The 16,697-nt window shown below is 42.9% G+C and overlaps 1 protein-coding gene across 1 annotated transcript in view; it reads right to left on the bottom strand.

The window, feature by feature from the left end:
- The window catches only part of DRAM1 (DNA damage regulated autophagy modulator 1), a 62,854-nt gene that overhangs the window by 33,980 nt on the left and 12,177 nt on the right, over positions 1-16,697 (bottom strand). The window contains exons 2-3 of the mRNA XM_049783192.1: positions 10,263-10,330; positions 4,123-4,265 (exon numbers count right to left, since the gene is read on the bottom strand). Coding sequence (XP_049639149.1) covers positions 4,123-4,265; positions 10,263-10,330 — 211 coding nt within the window. The remainder of the gene's footprint in view (positions 1-4,122; positions 4,266-10,262; positions 10,331-16,697) is intronic.

The raw sequence follows: 16,697 nt of genomic DNA, 5'->3' as shown, positions 1-16,697 counted from the left end.
AATGTGGCACATTTCTTAGATTCTTTTTGGAAACACCTTAAATTGACAGTCAAAAAAATAGAGAAAGCAGGGTATTGAAAGGTTAAAACTTGGAAATGGTGTCTTTTCCCAAAAAGAAATATCCAGGAGGGGTAAACTGAAGCTTAGATAAAAATTGAGGGGGAGACACCCAAAAGCAATCAGGCCAGCTTCTCAGGTTCAGACAAACTTAGATCTGTGAGTTTCTGATGCAATGATGATATTAATTCCACTAACTCAAGAAAAAGCAGCAGTGTAAGTTTTCTCTGTGTGTCTCTGTCTCTCTCAATCTCTTCCTCTCTCAATGCAATGATGACATTGATTCTTCCAACTCAGAAAAAGAAGCAGGGGCCAGAGAGATAGCATAGCAGTAGGGCGTTTGCCTTGAATGCGGCTGACCCAGGAAGGACCCGGTTTGATTCCTGGCATCCCATATGGTCTCCCAGCCTGCCAGGGGTGATTTCTGGGTGCAGAGCCAGGAGTAACCATGACTGCTGCTGGTGTAGCCCAAAAACCAATCAATCATTCAATCAATACATAAATTAAAAAGTTAAACAAAAAAGAAAAAGAACCAGTGTTAGTTCTCTCTCTTCCTCTCTCCACTCTCTCTCCTATTTTTTCTTCCCTCTCCCCCCTCCCATTTATAACACTTCTCGTGGGTGTAGTTCTTCATGGTTATGCTCACCAGCACATTGGAAATTAATTACAGAACATCAAACAAGGAAGTCATGTCGATTTTTTATGGGACTGATAACAAGGTAAATATATACTTAGGATTCCAAGGGAGTTTTAAGTTTCTATTTCTGGGTCTTATGAAAGTTTAATTATAGTTTCACAGAAGAATTAAAAGGAACCCAAAATTCACTGTCAAAAGGTATAAAATTTCCTCCAAAAGTTAATGCTTAACACAAATTGACATAATAGATGATAAAGAGATAGGCGCTAGCTTTGCATATGGATGACTCAAGTTTGATCCTGGCACCTCCTATGATTCTCTGAGCCCCACCAAAAGTGAACCCTGAGTGCAGAGCACTAATAACCATTAGGTATGACCCCCCAAAAAAACAATAAAAGTAAAATGTTGACGACATGGGCAGGGAAAGAGTGCAAAGGGCTGGGGTGCAGGTTCTGCATGTAGTAGGCCAGATTCCCCATCACCTGAGTGCCACGTGGAGATGCTCCCAATCCAGATGGATGTAGCCCCCCAAAATAAAATAAAGAACACCTAAGACCACAATACTTAGAACACTGCATTTTCAGAGAACAAAGTGAGGGATTCTCTCATTTAGTGCATCTGTCTCATTGAAATCCCAACTCCATAAGATAAATCTCAATCCAAGTGTCTCCCCACATTTTTCCAATGTATTCCCATTGTTCTTTCTGATACTACAGACCAGTGAATTATGTCAATGCTTCTTTTATTTTATTTTTTCAAGAACTGTCCTCATTATGACAGGAGAACTTTGCTACAAATGAGAGAGACCTTCATTTCATCACTACAGACAAAGGAGAAGCAAGGCCATGTCTTCTGAGGTTTTCTCAGAAGCTTGAATGTTTCCATGTCTGCCACACAGGTAATTACAATAATGTCTGATGTCATGGATGGCAGCATACACAGAACTCTAGGAAAAAGTCACTGTGCCTCTAGCAGATACTAAGAGCCCATGTAGCAAGTGCCACTGCTGGTCCGTTTTTCTTTTTCCTTTAGGGATGATCAGGGAGGAAAAATTGAAAGCAGATTCAATTCCAAAGCACCTTCAATGCGGCCTCATTCTCTTGCCCCCCGAGAGGCTCCATCTGACTCTTACTTCCTGCCTCCCTGAGTTAACCAGGAAGCAATGGTGAGGATGCAATGGTAAAACTCTGGTTGACTCACACACAGAGACTTCCCTGCCATACAGGCTACCCTGGAGATACTGTGAAACACACACACACACACACACACACACACACACACACAGCTCTGAGTCCCAGAAGTTGGTAGCTGGCATCCTCCAGCTGCAGAGCAGAAAAGTGATTCTCCACAGCTCACTCAGGACAGGTAAACAAGGAGACTCTGGCAGTGCTCCAGAGAAAGCCAAATCAACTCTAGGAGGTGGCGCAGTGCTGTGAACTATGAGCTACGACTGCCAGTAAGCAGGGAAGGTTCCATACTGTGAAAATAGCATCCCTGAGCAAGGAATGGGCAGGTATGCCTCCAAGGACTAACACATGTTTCCCTGTGGGAGCTCTGGGTTTGATCACAGGCACTACACGTCACCTATGGACGTGGCTCAGAAAAGAAAGATGTGTTGCAGCAAGTGTTAAGAGAGTTTACTTCCTTAGTAAGGGGCTCTAGGGAGATAGATCAAAAGACTCATGCATTGCTTTATACACAGGAGACCAGGGTTCAATCCCCAATACATAAGGTTCTCTGAGCTGTGAACTAGGGCAGCCTCTGAGAACTGCTGACCATGAAGCAAAAACAAAAAACAAAATCATGAAACTATGCATCATAAAAAGTCATCCCACTTTTTGTGGAAAGAAAGTGAAGGGGAGTAACCTCTGGAGTAGCTTCAGCTGCTGTGTCGATGTCTGATGGACAAGCAAGCCCCCACTAGATATCCAGTACTGCTGGGGTCTCCCTGAATCCTGACAATGAGGTGGTGGGGTGTGAGTACTTGTTTACATTGGAAATGCAACCAGAACTTTTGACTCTTCAATTCCAGAAACCAAGGATACATAGGGCCCTGCCATCCTGGAAGGGCCACTGACAGCAGCAGCAACCTACAAATTTGAATAAACCCAGGAATCAGACAAGATCTTCTCAAGCCTTGCTCACAGTCTCCACCTTGGCCATGACCCAAGTTCATTGGCTACAGTGGGGCTGGGTTTGAACTCTGCAGCGGATAACTTGAGCAAAGGCAACTCTCTCTCTCTCTACTCTTTCTCTCTCTCTCTCTCTCTCTCTCTCTCTCTCTCTCTCTCTCTCTCTCTCTCTCATCATCTGTAAGAGACACTGCCCAGTGCTGCTCTGTGAACTCAACAGCAGAAGTTCAATTTCAAATGGTAGAATATCTCTCTCCCTCTCTTCTTCCCTCCCTCCCTCCTTCCTTTCTTCTCCACTCCCTTCCTCCCTCCCTCCCTCTCGTTCTCCCCCCCCTCTCTCACACACACACACACACACACACACACACACACACACACACACACACATACATTCTTACAAGGTCATCTTACTTAGTGAAATCCTGACAGTGGCTGTGGCTGTTCTACCCACAAAGCAAAGACACAGTGAAACAGAGCAGAATGTTTCACTTTCTCATGTCACCATGCACACATACAGTCTATCATTGCTTCAAGCAAGGCCAACTTTCAAACAGTCATGGTTTGGTCTTCATTTTTGTTTTGTTTGTTTGTTTTTGTTTTCAGGCCATGTTCAGTGGTGATCAGGGGTAACTCCTGGCTCTGTGCTTAGGGATCACTCTAAGCAGTATTCAGGGGACCAAATGGGATGTTAGGGATGGACCCCAGGTTGGCCATGTGTAAAGCAAGTACCCTACAACTTGCTTCTTAAAAATCAACCTACCTCATTTTGGTTTGGTTTGGGGAATACACTCAGCAGCACGCACTGTACTATTCTTGGTGTGGCGCGTTAGGATCACTCCAGGAGGTGGAGGTAATGGAGGACTACACAGGGCTCTGGATTGAACCCAAATGTCCTGTAGGCAAAACATAAGGCCCATGGGGCCGGGCAGTGGCGCTAGAGGTAAGGTGCCTGCCTTGCCTGCGCTAGCCTAGGATGGACCACAGTTCGATCCCCCGGCGTCCCATATGGTCCCCCAAGCCAGGAGCGATTTCTGAGTGCATAGCCAGGAGTAACCCCTGAGCGTCACCGGGTGTGGCCCAAAAACAAAAACAAACAAACAAACAAACAAAAAAAAAACATAAGGCCCAGCCCTTTAAGCTATCTATTCTCCCAGCCCCCTGCTGGCCCAATTCTTCAGTGTCTCAACTATTTGATAGCTCTACAGGCATAAACCTGCTTCCTAAATTCCCAGTTCTCTTCTCCAGAGCCTTTTAATCCCTTCAACACTGTTCATAATGGGAAAGCCTTAGTCATACCTGAAAATTGGCTACGATGCCCATTCCAATACATCCCACCAGTCCAAGAACTAAGGACACCAGGTTGAAAACAGGAGTGCTGAAATAACTGGTCTGATTTTGCTTCTCTACTATTTTATATCTTGTGTACATGGTGGCTGCACCTAAAAAAAAGAAAGATATCTGATTAATTTTGATTATTGGATTTGTTTATTATTACATTTATTTTTATATTTTAGAATTAAAAAAACACAGGGACAACCTAGAGCTGCCTCATTAAAGTTTCTATTCTCAATTTCCTGATTGAAATTGCCTTTCCATTAGCTTACGTATCCATTCTTATTTTACTGCCCATTCTATGTGATCAGGAGACTCATAAATACAAATGCATGCACGTGCGCACACACACGCATGCACCATCTTTGTTGTTACCATTTTCATACAAATGCTACTGTATGGTGTATTGTGCATGAATTACCTATTTGCTTTTTTTCCCCCAGTGAAAAAATGTGCTGAGATTGGCTCAGCAATAAAGCACATGTCTGCATGCATGAGACTCTGAATTTTATCTAGACATGATGTGGGGAGTGAGAAAAAAAGAGTACAAGGATAATTTTGTTTGATGTATTAGGCAGACTTTCAGGTGTTCCTAGAAGACAAGTTCCTAGAGATAGTATTGATATAAACCAAAGCAAACAAAAGAGTTATATGTACAAATAAAAGAGTTAGAAGGGTCAAGTGTGGCTTTCCAATAACCAGTAGAACACATGTCTTGCATGTGTAGGACCTGGGTTCTAACACTGGCACACACACCCCACACACACATATACATGTACCAGTATGCACGTGCAATGAGAAATACCTTCAGATTGCATCAAGACCACAGAGGAGGCAGGAGCGATAACATGGAGGTAAGGCTACAATCCCGGCATCTCATATGGTACCCCGAGCCTGCCAGGTGTGATTTCTGAGCATAGAGCCAGGAGTAACCCAAGTGCTGCCAGATATGACCCAAAAACCAAAAAAAAAAAAAAAAAGAAAAAAAAGATATACCATTTTATGGGGCTGGAGAGATAGCATGGAGATAGGGTGTTTGCCTTGCATGAAGAAGGACGGTGATTCGAATTCCAGCATCCCATATGGGCCCCTGAGCCTGCCAGGAGCAATTTTATTTTGTTTTGTTTTGTTTTTTCGGGCCACACCCATTTGATGATCAGGGGTTACTCCTTGCTAAGCGCTCAGAAATTGCCCCTGGCTTGGGGGTACCATATGGGACACTGGGGGATCGAACCGCGGTCCTTCCTTGGCTAGTGCTTGCAAGGCAGACACCTTACCTCTAGCGCCACCTCGCCAGCCACATGCCAGGAGCAATTTCTGAGTGTAGAGCCAGGAGTAATACTTGAGCGATGCTGTGTGTGACCCCCCCAAAACAAACAAACAAACAAACAAAACCCACAGAGGAATCTGTTCTCGGGCATCAGAGCCTGACTATAATCCTGCATGCCCTGGCCTTTGCCTTTGTCACTGCCAACCTAATGACTGTAAAGTGGAAGCAGGTTGGTTTCATCTGAGTCTCCATCATCAGTGAGGCAGAGCAACTTCCCTCCAGTTTCAAATAATAAGCTGCACATTTTACATTGTTCTTAGCTTTCTCTTTGTTTTTAATCTGTAATTGCTTTTTCTAATTATGTACTTGTCTATTGTCTGTTAAATAAATATTACAAAGTTCCTTCTGATTTTTCTTCATTAGCTGGCTTTTTAAAATTCATTATCTAACAGTTTCCATTTTTCAATTTACTCAAATCTGTCAAGTATTTTCTGCATAGCTTTTGGAGTTTGTATTAGTTCAGATAAACTTCCTGTCCGTGGATGTTATGATCTTTTGGGGGAGAGTGTTGTTTGTTTTTGTTTATAAGAGAGGCCACACATGGTGGTGTTCAAGGTTTACTCCAGGCTCTGTTCTCAGTGATCGGTACTGACAGTACTCAGGAGACCATAAGAATAATTTGGTAAGAAAGGGGCATCTGAGATGGGACCGAGAGCTTGACAATTGGCAGTGGAAGCTTTGAATACATAAGGCCTGGATCTGATGTCCAGCACTGCATAGCCCTGGAACACCAAAGTGAGTTGCTCCTAAGCACCAACCGGAAATAACCAGCAACAAGCATGAGTACAAAGCATGAACTTAGCAAATGAAGGTGGAAGGAGCAAACAGCTACCAACAGTATAGGTCCATATGCCCTTTAACGTGGTAACTTTATGTTCTAGAAAAACTCACATAAATATACAAAAATGGGGCCAGAGTGATAGTCCAGTGGGTAGGGCATTGACCCGCGTTTGATCCTCAGCATTGCATATGGTCCCCTGAGCCTGCCAGGAGTAATTTCTGTGTGCAGAGCAAGAGTAACTCCTGAACATCATCGGGTGTGACCCAAAAGTAAACCAAAAAAATATGCAACGATGTCTTAAAGAATAATTATTTCAGCATTGTAAATTATAAAATCAATATAGTCTCAGGGTTAGAGAAACAGTACAATAGGTAAGGTGCTTGATTGCCTTGTATGCAGCAGATCTGAGTTCAATCCTCGGCATCCCATGTGGTCCCCTGAGCACACCAGGAGTTATTCCTGAATGAAGAGGCAGGATTATTCCCTAGCATGGCTGGGTGTGGTCCAAAAACAAAAGTAGTAATAATTTACAAAATAATATCCATCATCATCTTAATGTTTAACAAAATGATTTGATACAATTATAGTTCATTCTTGAGATGCAGACAATGTGTTAAGTGTCTATGTTTTGAAAAAACACACAGTGATGATATTTTGCTGCTTCTAAAAGCAGGGTGAAAGCCAAGAAATAATCATAGATAGACTATTTGTGGGGGTGTGAGGCACCGCAGTAGTGCTGAGGAAAGTCAAGGGCCATTCTGCATGATTCTCAGGCAACTGGGCTGGTGGTTGTGTGAAGGCCCGAGATGCAGTGCGCCAGCACAGGCCTGTGTGGCCATGAACCACTGGAGCCACTCTGACAGTTCTCCAGACTCTCCAAGGCTGTATGTACCCTGTGATGTTTGGAAATCAAGCCAGGTCTCATTTGCATCCTAAACCCTGCACTATCTCCCTGGCTCCCAGACACTCTATGATGAGTCCTGTCAGATTCAGTCTTGCTAAGAATAGAAGCAAAAAGCTCTATTTATAATCCATAAGTGGGAGCCAGAGAGATAACCCAGCCGTAGGATGTTCTGCTTTGCAAATAGCCAACCCAGGACAGACTTGGGTTCAATTCCTGACATCCCACATGGTCCCCTGAGCCTGCCAGGAGTGATTTCTGAGCACAGAGCTAGGAGTAACCCCTGAGTACCACTGGGTATGGCCCCAAAACCTAAAATAAATAAATGTTTTAATATATATAAAACCCATGAGTGATAACATGATCTCTCTTTGGTTGGTAATGTTTTGTTGTTTAGAGGCCCACCCAAGTGGTGGTTGGGGGATACACCCTGTAGTGATTGGAGACCAGGAAGCCCCAATGATCAAACCTGGGGTCCCACAAGTATACCAGTCCTTTGAAGATCTTCCCAAGTAACCTATTTCAACTTCTCCTGGCTCACCACCAAAAACTATAGGAGAAGACCACAACTAGCTGTCTTTTAAGAAAACATTTTTGTGGGGAGGATGGGATCAGACCCAGTGGTAGTCAGGACTTCCTCCTCTGCTCAGAGATTCCTTCTAAGCAGGACTTGGGGACCATCTGTGGCATTAGAGGTCGAATATGGGTCAGCCTTATGCAGCCTTTCCCTACTGTCCTATCTCTTCAGCCCTAAGGAGAATTTCTACCAGGTAGGATGAGCGAATTCCAAAGATGGTGGGTGACTAAGAAAGGCTCCAGCACCTTGTCCCTTCCCAGAACACACCAGCAAACAACACAGAAACTGCTGGTCACATGGGGCAGGACAGGCCCCTAGCAAATGTGTAGTTATATAATAGGTCAGGGTCTGGGGAAGGACTAAGAAAGAGCCCTACATCTCAGCACTTGGGTCATCTCCTAATAGACCATTCCTTGCCACATCTCCTCAACTGCCCTTCTGAGTAATAAAGAGGGAAAATCATACTCACCCCTGAGTGGGAGACAAACTGTTCTGCCCTTGACATCTTTTTGCTTCTCACAAGTCACAGACACCTTTGCCAGTGGCTCACAAGCCGGAGTGAGAATCCAAGGCCCCTGGAGAGGGTCTTCCCTGTGCATACTCTGGGGTGTCAGATGATCCAGTTCACAGCTCTATTTCTGCCCTCCCATGTGATTTACATAAAATTTTCCACAACGGGGCCGGAGAGATAGCATAAAGGTAAGGCATTTGCCTTTCATGCAGTAGGACTGTGGTTCGAATCCCAGAGTCCATATGGTTCCCCGTGCCTGCCAGGAGTGATTTATGAGCAGAGAGCCAGGAGTAACCCCTGAGCACTACCAGGTGTGACCCAAAAAACAAAAAAAAAATTTTTTTTCCACAAAACCTACTTTGAGAAGCACTAGATTATGCAGTAGGTGTCTCTGGGCCATATCAAAGCAATTAGACATTAATCACATTTTTAAAAAATCAAATAGTATCTAAAGTCCACTTCAAAATCCTGTGGCAAATTACCAGCTAAAGTAAAAAGCAGTTCTGCAAAAATGTTATAAATAACTTTGATTTTTTTTGAATTTTCATCATTTTAGTTTCTCAAAGGAGGACAAAACTCTAGTTGCAAACATTTCATTTAAAAATAGGAAGACTCTACACTGCTCAGACATGGTCCTGCTCAAAAGAGACTTCCATTAACACTGAGAAGACTTAACAACAACAACGACCTGCTTACAGGACAGGGCTCCCTGCGTTGCACTTTGACTGTGAGGTGAAACCAGAGGACGCTCCACATCCTGACTTCAATGTTGGACATACAGATTCCAGGATCTTAAATACAGAAGCTTGATACCAACAACAGAGACTGTGTGAAAAATATAAGTGTGTTGGCACTACAGACAATGTCTTGGATTGGACGATCTAGCTTGCCTGGAGCCTAGAGTTGGTCTTGTGCCAGGAACCTTCAGGGGTCTGGTCTTTTTGTATTTAGGCCAAGGTTATTTCTTTCCATGTCCCTCATATTTTGGTGGGCCTATGCAAACAACAATTGCCACTCTAACACCATTTTTGCTGTGCTCCTTTGACTCTAATCCTTAAAAAGAACCCAGTTAAGATTTGAGGTTAACGTAAGCTAATATGCATGAATATGGAAATGAAAAAAAAATGCTATGCCTGTAATGTTTAAGGAGTTATGTAAGTTTTATGGCTTTAGATTGCCTTGTGTGCTGTTAAGAAATATTATAGTGTGTTACAATCTTAATGTTCTTTGGATGAAATTTCAAAGTTGGGATATCAGCAAGGGGACTTCTGAGAATTATGTTATGTATTGTCCTTCCACTGTAACTTTACCTTGTCCTCTTTCTTTGCATCCTTGTTCTCATAATTAAAAATTAAAAAAAATAAATAAAAAAAAATAAATAAAAATATACACAACTTGGGGCTGGAGTAATAGTACAGTCATAGGGTATTTGCCTTGCACACAGACAACCTAGGACAGACCTGGGTTCGATCCTCAGCATCCTATATGGCCCCCCAAGTACATATATATATGTATGTATATATATATGTATATATATATGTACTTTATGATAAGAGAGATAATACAAGAAGCCCAGTTCAATACTTGGCATAGCATATGTTCACCTGAGCATTGCCAGGAATGATCCCTGAGTACAGAACTAGAAGTAGCTCTGAGAATCATTAAATGTAGCCCCCATAAAAAATAAATGTGTGCTTATTTTTACACACAATCAGAAGTAAACCCTAATGCAAAGGTGACTGTAGTAGTAAGTCTCTCTGTAGAGCTAACTGTACAACTGTACTTTAGACAAAAGGCTGGAGAGACAATGTTTATATGAAAATTCTGCCTTTCACTTCATTGTTTCAATTCATCTATGAAGCAAAAACAGTTCTAAGAAACAAAATGTGGCTAAAAGCAAACAAAACCATTCTAAATTAGCCATAAACTACAAAGAATACATCTGACTTGGCTTATGGTTATCAATTTTTCATTAATGTACAGGCATTATTATTTTGTACTTACCAAGAAATGCAGAGAAGTTTATCATGAATCCAAAAATGCCACTTTCTGGAGGTTTTGTTCCTGTATCACTGAGAAACAGAAGAAATATCTGAATTATTACAAAGGAATTTGGTTCAGGGTAGGAATGGTGCTTAGGAGAAAACATTTGCCTTGCCCTTGCATATGTGATGATCTGGGTTCTATGCCCAACACTGCAGAAAGGAAAAAAAAATTTGGAAAAAAAATTCAGATCTATAGACAGCATCTAAACAGCAGCTTTACACATTTTCTTCTGGGTATTCACTTTTAATTGGTTTGATTTCGTTCTAAAATATTTTTATTCTGGCTTAAATTTATTGTTTTGTTTGTTTTGGTGTCACATCTGACAATGCTCAGGATTTACTCCTGGTTCTGCACTCAAAGATCATTCCAGGCAGGCTTGGGGAACCAAATGGGGTATGGGGGATCAGCTGTCTACATGGCAAATGCCCTACCCACTGTACTATTGCTCTGGATATGAGAAATCTTTTTTTAAAACAAGGGTTCTTTCTGGTTTTAGGGCAGCACCCAATGGTACTTGGGGATTGCTCCTTGCTCTGTGCCCAGGTATCATTTCTAGTAGTATTAGGGGATCATATGTGGTTCCAGGGATTGAATGAGGGTCAGCCACATGAGAAGCAAGTACTTCAATCTCTGTACTAATTCTCTAACCCCTAAAATCAATTTTTTTTATCCATGATAGATTACATTTGGTTGTTACTGTGAAAACTAGCATGTTAAAAGTGAAGATGGTGGAGCCAGATATATGTGAGCAGGGGATTTGCCCTCCATATGCCTGAACTGGTTCAATCTCTGTCACCACACATGGTCCCGCAAACCCTACCAAGACAGCCCCCTAAGTGCAGAACACGGAGAAAAGCCTGAGCACCGCCAAGTGTGTTCATACATGCAAAAGTGGTTGTGATATTTCTCAGAATGGTCAAAACTAACAAACTGGTGTTCATTCTTGAAGAACTGAGTGTATGTTTTAGAAAACAGAATAATCAGGGCCAGAGAGATAGCATGGAGGTAGGGTGTTTGCCTTGCATGCAGAAGGACGGTGGTTCAAATCTCGGCAACCCATATGCCCCCCCCACCCTGAGCCTGCCAGGAACAATTTCTGAGCATAGAGCCAGGAGTAACCCCCGAGTGCTGCTGGCTGTGACCCCCCAAAAAAACAAACCAAAACAACAACAAAAACCCAAAATAGTCTAGGGGTTGAAGATGCAGCTCAGTGGCGAGGGGTGGGGGAGCATGTGAAGTATATGAGGCCCTTATTCAATCTCAGCCTCCCCCGCAAATAAACACTAACGAAGAAACAATTGATGATTAGAAAGATAGTGTCACAGGCAAGAACACAGACTTTGCAAGCAGGAAGCCAGATTCTATCCCAACACCACATGATCCCCCAAGCAGATCCAGGCAATGAACCCAGAGCACTGAGCCAGGTTTAGCCCTGTGCACTTCTGGATAGAGCCCCAACCCCCCTCCCAAAAGAACAATGAAAAACTTTAAGATACATTTGAATAATCAACATCAAAAACACCTTTAGGGCCATAGCAGGGATAGCACAGCAGTACAGAGTTTGCCATGCATTCGGCTGACCGGAACAGACAGGGTTCAATCCCCGGCATCCCATATAGGTTCCCTGAGCCAGAAGTGCTTTCTGAGTATGAGTGAAGAGCCAAGAGTAACCCCTGAGCATTGCCAGGTGTGGTCCAAAAACAAACAGAAAATATACATAAATAAAATAAAAACTTTTAATTTTTGTTTGCTTGTTTGTTTTCTGAGTCACACGCGACTGTGCCCAGGGCATACTCCTGGCTCTATGCTCAGAAATCTCTCCTGGCAGGCTTGGGGGACCATATGGTATCCCGGGATTCAAACTACCATTTCCTAAATTGGCCGCATGCAAGGCAAACACCCTACTGCTGTGCTATCTCTCCGTCCCCAACCTTTAATTTTTTGGGGGGAGGCACACACAGTGACCCTCAGGGATTGATCACTCCTGGCTATGCGTTCAGAAATCCCTCCTGGCTTGCGAGGTCTTATGGGACACTAAGGGATCAAATCGCGGTCCGTCCTAGGTAAGTACGTGCAAGTCAAACACCCGATCACTTGTGCCACCACTCTGGCCCCGACCTTTATTTTTTTTAAAAAACAATTTGACTTAATCATAGTTACACTGCTTTAAAAAGAACACAGTGTTAGGAAAAGTGAGCAATTTTATTGACTCTATCGATACTTTCTGGAAAATAATATGGTATTGAGGATACAGGTGATTGGTAAGTTATTTTAGAAAAAAGTTTCTATAAAACATCTTTAGTACAGTATAGCAAATACAGAAGTGTAGCAACTGAATTTGCTGAAAAGTTGTAATTGATAACATTGTTTTCTATTTATTATTGCCAAAATTAAAGGGTTTTTTTTTTTTTGGTGGGGGGACATCTAACAGTGTTCATGGCTGGTGTTTGGAGGATGGTATATGATGTGGGGGATAAAACTGGGGTTATCTGCATGCAAGACCCCTGGACCCCCAAGGTTTAAGTGTTCCCATTTTTAAGCTGCTCACAAGAAACAATAGTTTAATAATGTGAGTCACCAAACTCCCAATATCTCCTACCCAGGAGTGTTTCCATGTCAAGAAGCTGAAGAGTCAAGTCTTGCAAAACCCAAGTCGTTGAAAAGACCTACTTCATAGTGTTTGCGGAACTTTACCAGATGTCTATGTGTGAGAGTAAGAACCTTCAAGTGTGAGGAACACTTACGTCTTTAAAGGGTCTAAAGAGGTCAACAGGTCCCTCTGTTCCCAGGACCCTAACCTCCAGAGCACCTGGACATCTAGAGTGTGAAGGAAGAGACGGGAAAGAACGTTTCCCACCAGTGGGCTGGCTCTCCCCACAGGACCTCAGGTAGAGAAGCTACTGCCCAGCACAGAGACCTCCCAGGGTGTGCCTCGAGGGTGGAAGGGGCAGGGAACAGCAAGTCCCCTTGGGCAGCACAGGGGCAGGAAGGTTACTGGCCCCAAAGGGAAATCAAGATTCCTACTCTGGGCCTCAGGGCACCTCATGATCTCTGACTCATGAGAACCAGTCAGCACTTGTCTGCTACCTGCAGTGAAAGGGCAAATGGTGTCTGCTGAGAAAGGAAAGGAAAGGGGATAAAGAAAGAAAGAGGAAACTGCAGGGGAGAAAGCAGAAGACCCTCCAAGAAGAGAGCAAGACTTCACTGTCCACTGACAGTGACCGAAGAGGAATGTTAAGGGCTCTGATTTCTCCTAGGCCAACCTGATATCAAGCATGCAATCTGAGCTCTGAGAATTTCAGTATGTACTTTCTTACTGTTTATCCCGCATTTAAAGTGATATGGGCAGAATCACATAGGCCAAAGAGAGAACTTAAATGGCTAAAGTGTATGCTTTGCATGCAGAAATGCTGGGTTTGACCCCTGCCACCATATGATCCCCCAAGCATCACTAGGAGTGACACCCCACCACCACCACCACCACCACCATGAAGCCCCAAACTGGGAGTAGCTTCTAAGCACTGCCATGTGTGGCCCAAAAAATAAAACCAAAAATGACGTTACATGGGTAAAGTCAAATGTTTTTTACAAATAACCATTATATATGTATTTCATTTAAAATTATACCTCTGGGTATGGCCTAAAAACTAACAAACAACAATAATATTTTAATGAAGGACTGGACAGATAGTATAGCAGATAGGACACTTGCTTTGCATGAGGCCAATCTAGTTTCAATCCCTGGAGTCCCATATGGTCCCAAGCCTGCTGTAATGATTCCTGAGTGCAGAGCCAGTAGCAGTGCAGAGCACCGCTGAGAGTGTTCTGAAGTCCCCTGAAAAAAAATAGTTCAATGAAATGTTCCAGAAGAAATAAAATGCTGATACATTTAAGAAGTTTGGATATTTTTTGTTTTGGGGCCACACCTGGCAGCACTCAAGGATTACTCCTGCTCTGCACTCAGAAATCACCCCTGTCAGGCTCCTGGGATCTCATGGAATTTGGGGGATTGAATTCAGGTTAGCTGAATGCAAGACAAATGCCTTACCGACTGTCCTATCACTCTGACCTGAAGTTTTGGCATTTTTAAATTTTTTTCTAAGAACTTTTAAAAAATGGCAGTGGTTGCCTATTATTAAAAATAAAAAGAAAAGGACCTCTTAAAAAAGTTAAGTTGTTTGATCACTAAGTTTTGTTTTTTGTTTTTGTTTTTCAGGCCACACCTGTTTGATGCTCAGGGGTTACTCCTGGCTAAGCACTCAGAAATTGCCCCTGGCTTGGGGGGACGCCGGGGGATCGAACCACGGTGGCGATCTTTCCTTGGCTAGCGCTTGCAAGGCAGACACTTTACCTCTAGCACCACCTCGCCCGCCCCATCACTAAGTTAATATACCATCTAATAAACAAATACTGAATCATATCTTCTACCTAAGGCTAAATCTATGCGGGTACAGCACCAAGAAGGAACTAGGAAATCCATTAGGTATTCTATTTTTTGCTTTTATTTAAAAAACACAATAATCTCATTTTGCAAAGGCAAAGGTGGCAGGCATGAGTGATACAGCTATATTTGGGGGCCCATGTTAGGAATTCAGTAGAGTTGCCCCACCCAATTCCACCACATGATTCTGTACAAGACTTAAGCAATCATTTTTTGCAGCAGTCTCCTCCTCCTCCTCCTCCTCCTCCTCCTCCTCCTCCTCCTCCTTCCTTATAGAGTGGGTATTTTCTGGGAACTGCCAAGGAACTAAGAATTTGCTGCTCGTTTGAATGTGGTTAGAAGCTGTTAGGACGTTATGTATACACAGTTGATTTCTGGGGTAGATGTTGTTTAGAAAATCAGTTTAAGTTCCTAAGTTTTATATATCCATTTCTCCAAGTTGATTATGAAAAAAATGTCACGTCTAACATCCTTCCTCAACCTGATTTAGAATGTTAAGCAGTGCATGATTACTTAATTCTCAAAGAAATAAATATACAAAAGGAATGTTCTGGGGCTGGAGTGATAGCACAGCGAGTAAGGTCGACTTGGTTCAATCCCCAGCATTCCATATGATCCCCCAAGCCTGCCAGAAGTATAGATTTCTCAGATTTCTGAGTATAGAGCCAGGGGTAATCCCTGAGCACCACTGTGTGTGGTCCAGAAACCAAAAGGAAAATATGCTTAAACAGCAGCTCTACAATAGCACAGTATAGGGTGTTTGCCTTGCATGTACCCGACCCAGGTTCTACCCCAGCATCTCATATGGTCCTCTAAGCCTTCCAGGAATAATTTATAAGCACAGAGTCAGGAATAGTCATTGAGTGTGAGTCCACACACACACACACACAATTGCTTTGTTGAGAACTGTTCCTTATTAAGGCGATGTAAGCAATTCATTACATTACGTTCTGAGTTGGGGGGGAGTTATGCTATGACAAAATACCAAATTTTCTGTATGCCTAGTTTGCATTTACAGGGTTATCCTCGATTCCTAGTCCCATTCATTGCTTAGAAGACATACCCAGAATTTAGAATCTAAAAACTCTTACCATCTAGCCTTAAACTTCACAAAATGTAAGTCAATTCTTTAAAAGCAATATGGAATTAGAAGCTATTGTATTTTATCAGATACTGTTTGTTTAGGGAGGCACATGTGTGTGTGTGTGTGTGTGTGTGTGTGTGTGTGTGTGTGTGTAGGGAGCAGGGGGCATTCATACCTGGTGGCACTCAGGAATTACTCCTGGCTCTGCACTGAAGAATTACTCCGGGTGGTGTTCTTCGGACATATGGGATGCCGAGGATCAAACTAGGTCAGCTAGGTGCAAAGAAAATGACTTCCTTGGGGGCCGGAGAGATAAAACAGCTGGTAGGGAGTTTGCCTTGAAAGTGGCCAACCCCCCTCTGGGTGGGTGGGTGGGTGAAGAGGGGGAGGAGGAGGAGGTAGAGGAGGAGGAGGAGGAGGAGGAGGAAGAGGAGGAGGAGGAGGAAAAGAAGACACCTTCCCCACTATGCTATTGCTCCAGCCCCTCAACACAGTTTCTGATTGCAGTGTATACATAATTCTTTCTATAAGTAACACAAATAAAGCATAAATAAAACAGAAAGATAATGGGGAATTAGCCACTGAGAAAAGATGAAAATAATGATCTGTTTCAATGATGTGTATTTCATTATGGGCACTGCAGGACAAAGTTGAAATGAAAGGGTCACAAAGAGATTGTCTTGCTTTTCATGTTCTGACACAAATAAGAATAAAGGCAGAACCTTGGGGAAAAACCTGGATAGGAAAAGAATTCTTTGTCAGTTGTGCAAAAAGCATAGATATGCATTTATAGAGCATAAGTGTCTTCAGGGGGTACTAAGTGTAGTTCCAAAACTGTGTTAGGAGAATTTGAAACAGCCCTTTATTT

This window comes from Suncus etruscus, chromosome 11, assembly GCF_024139225.1.
Source record: "Suncus etruscus isolate mSunEtr1 chromosome 11, mSunEtr1.pri.cur, whole genome shotgun sequence".
Classification (NCBI taxonomy): domain Eukaryota; kingdom Metazoa; phylum Chordata; class Mammalia; order Eulipotyphla; family Soricidae; genus Suncus; species Suncus etruscus.
Note: the sequence above shows the minus strand (reverse complement) of the source record. Positions and strands in the feature narration are given on the sequence as shown.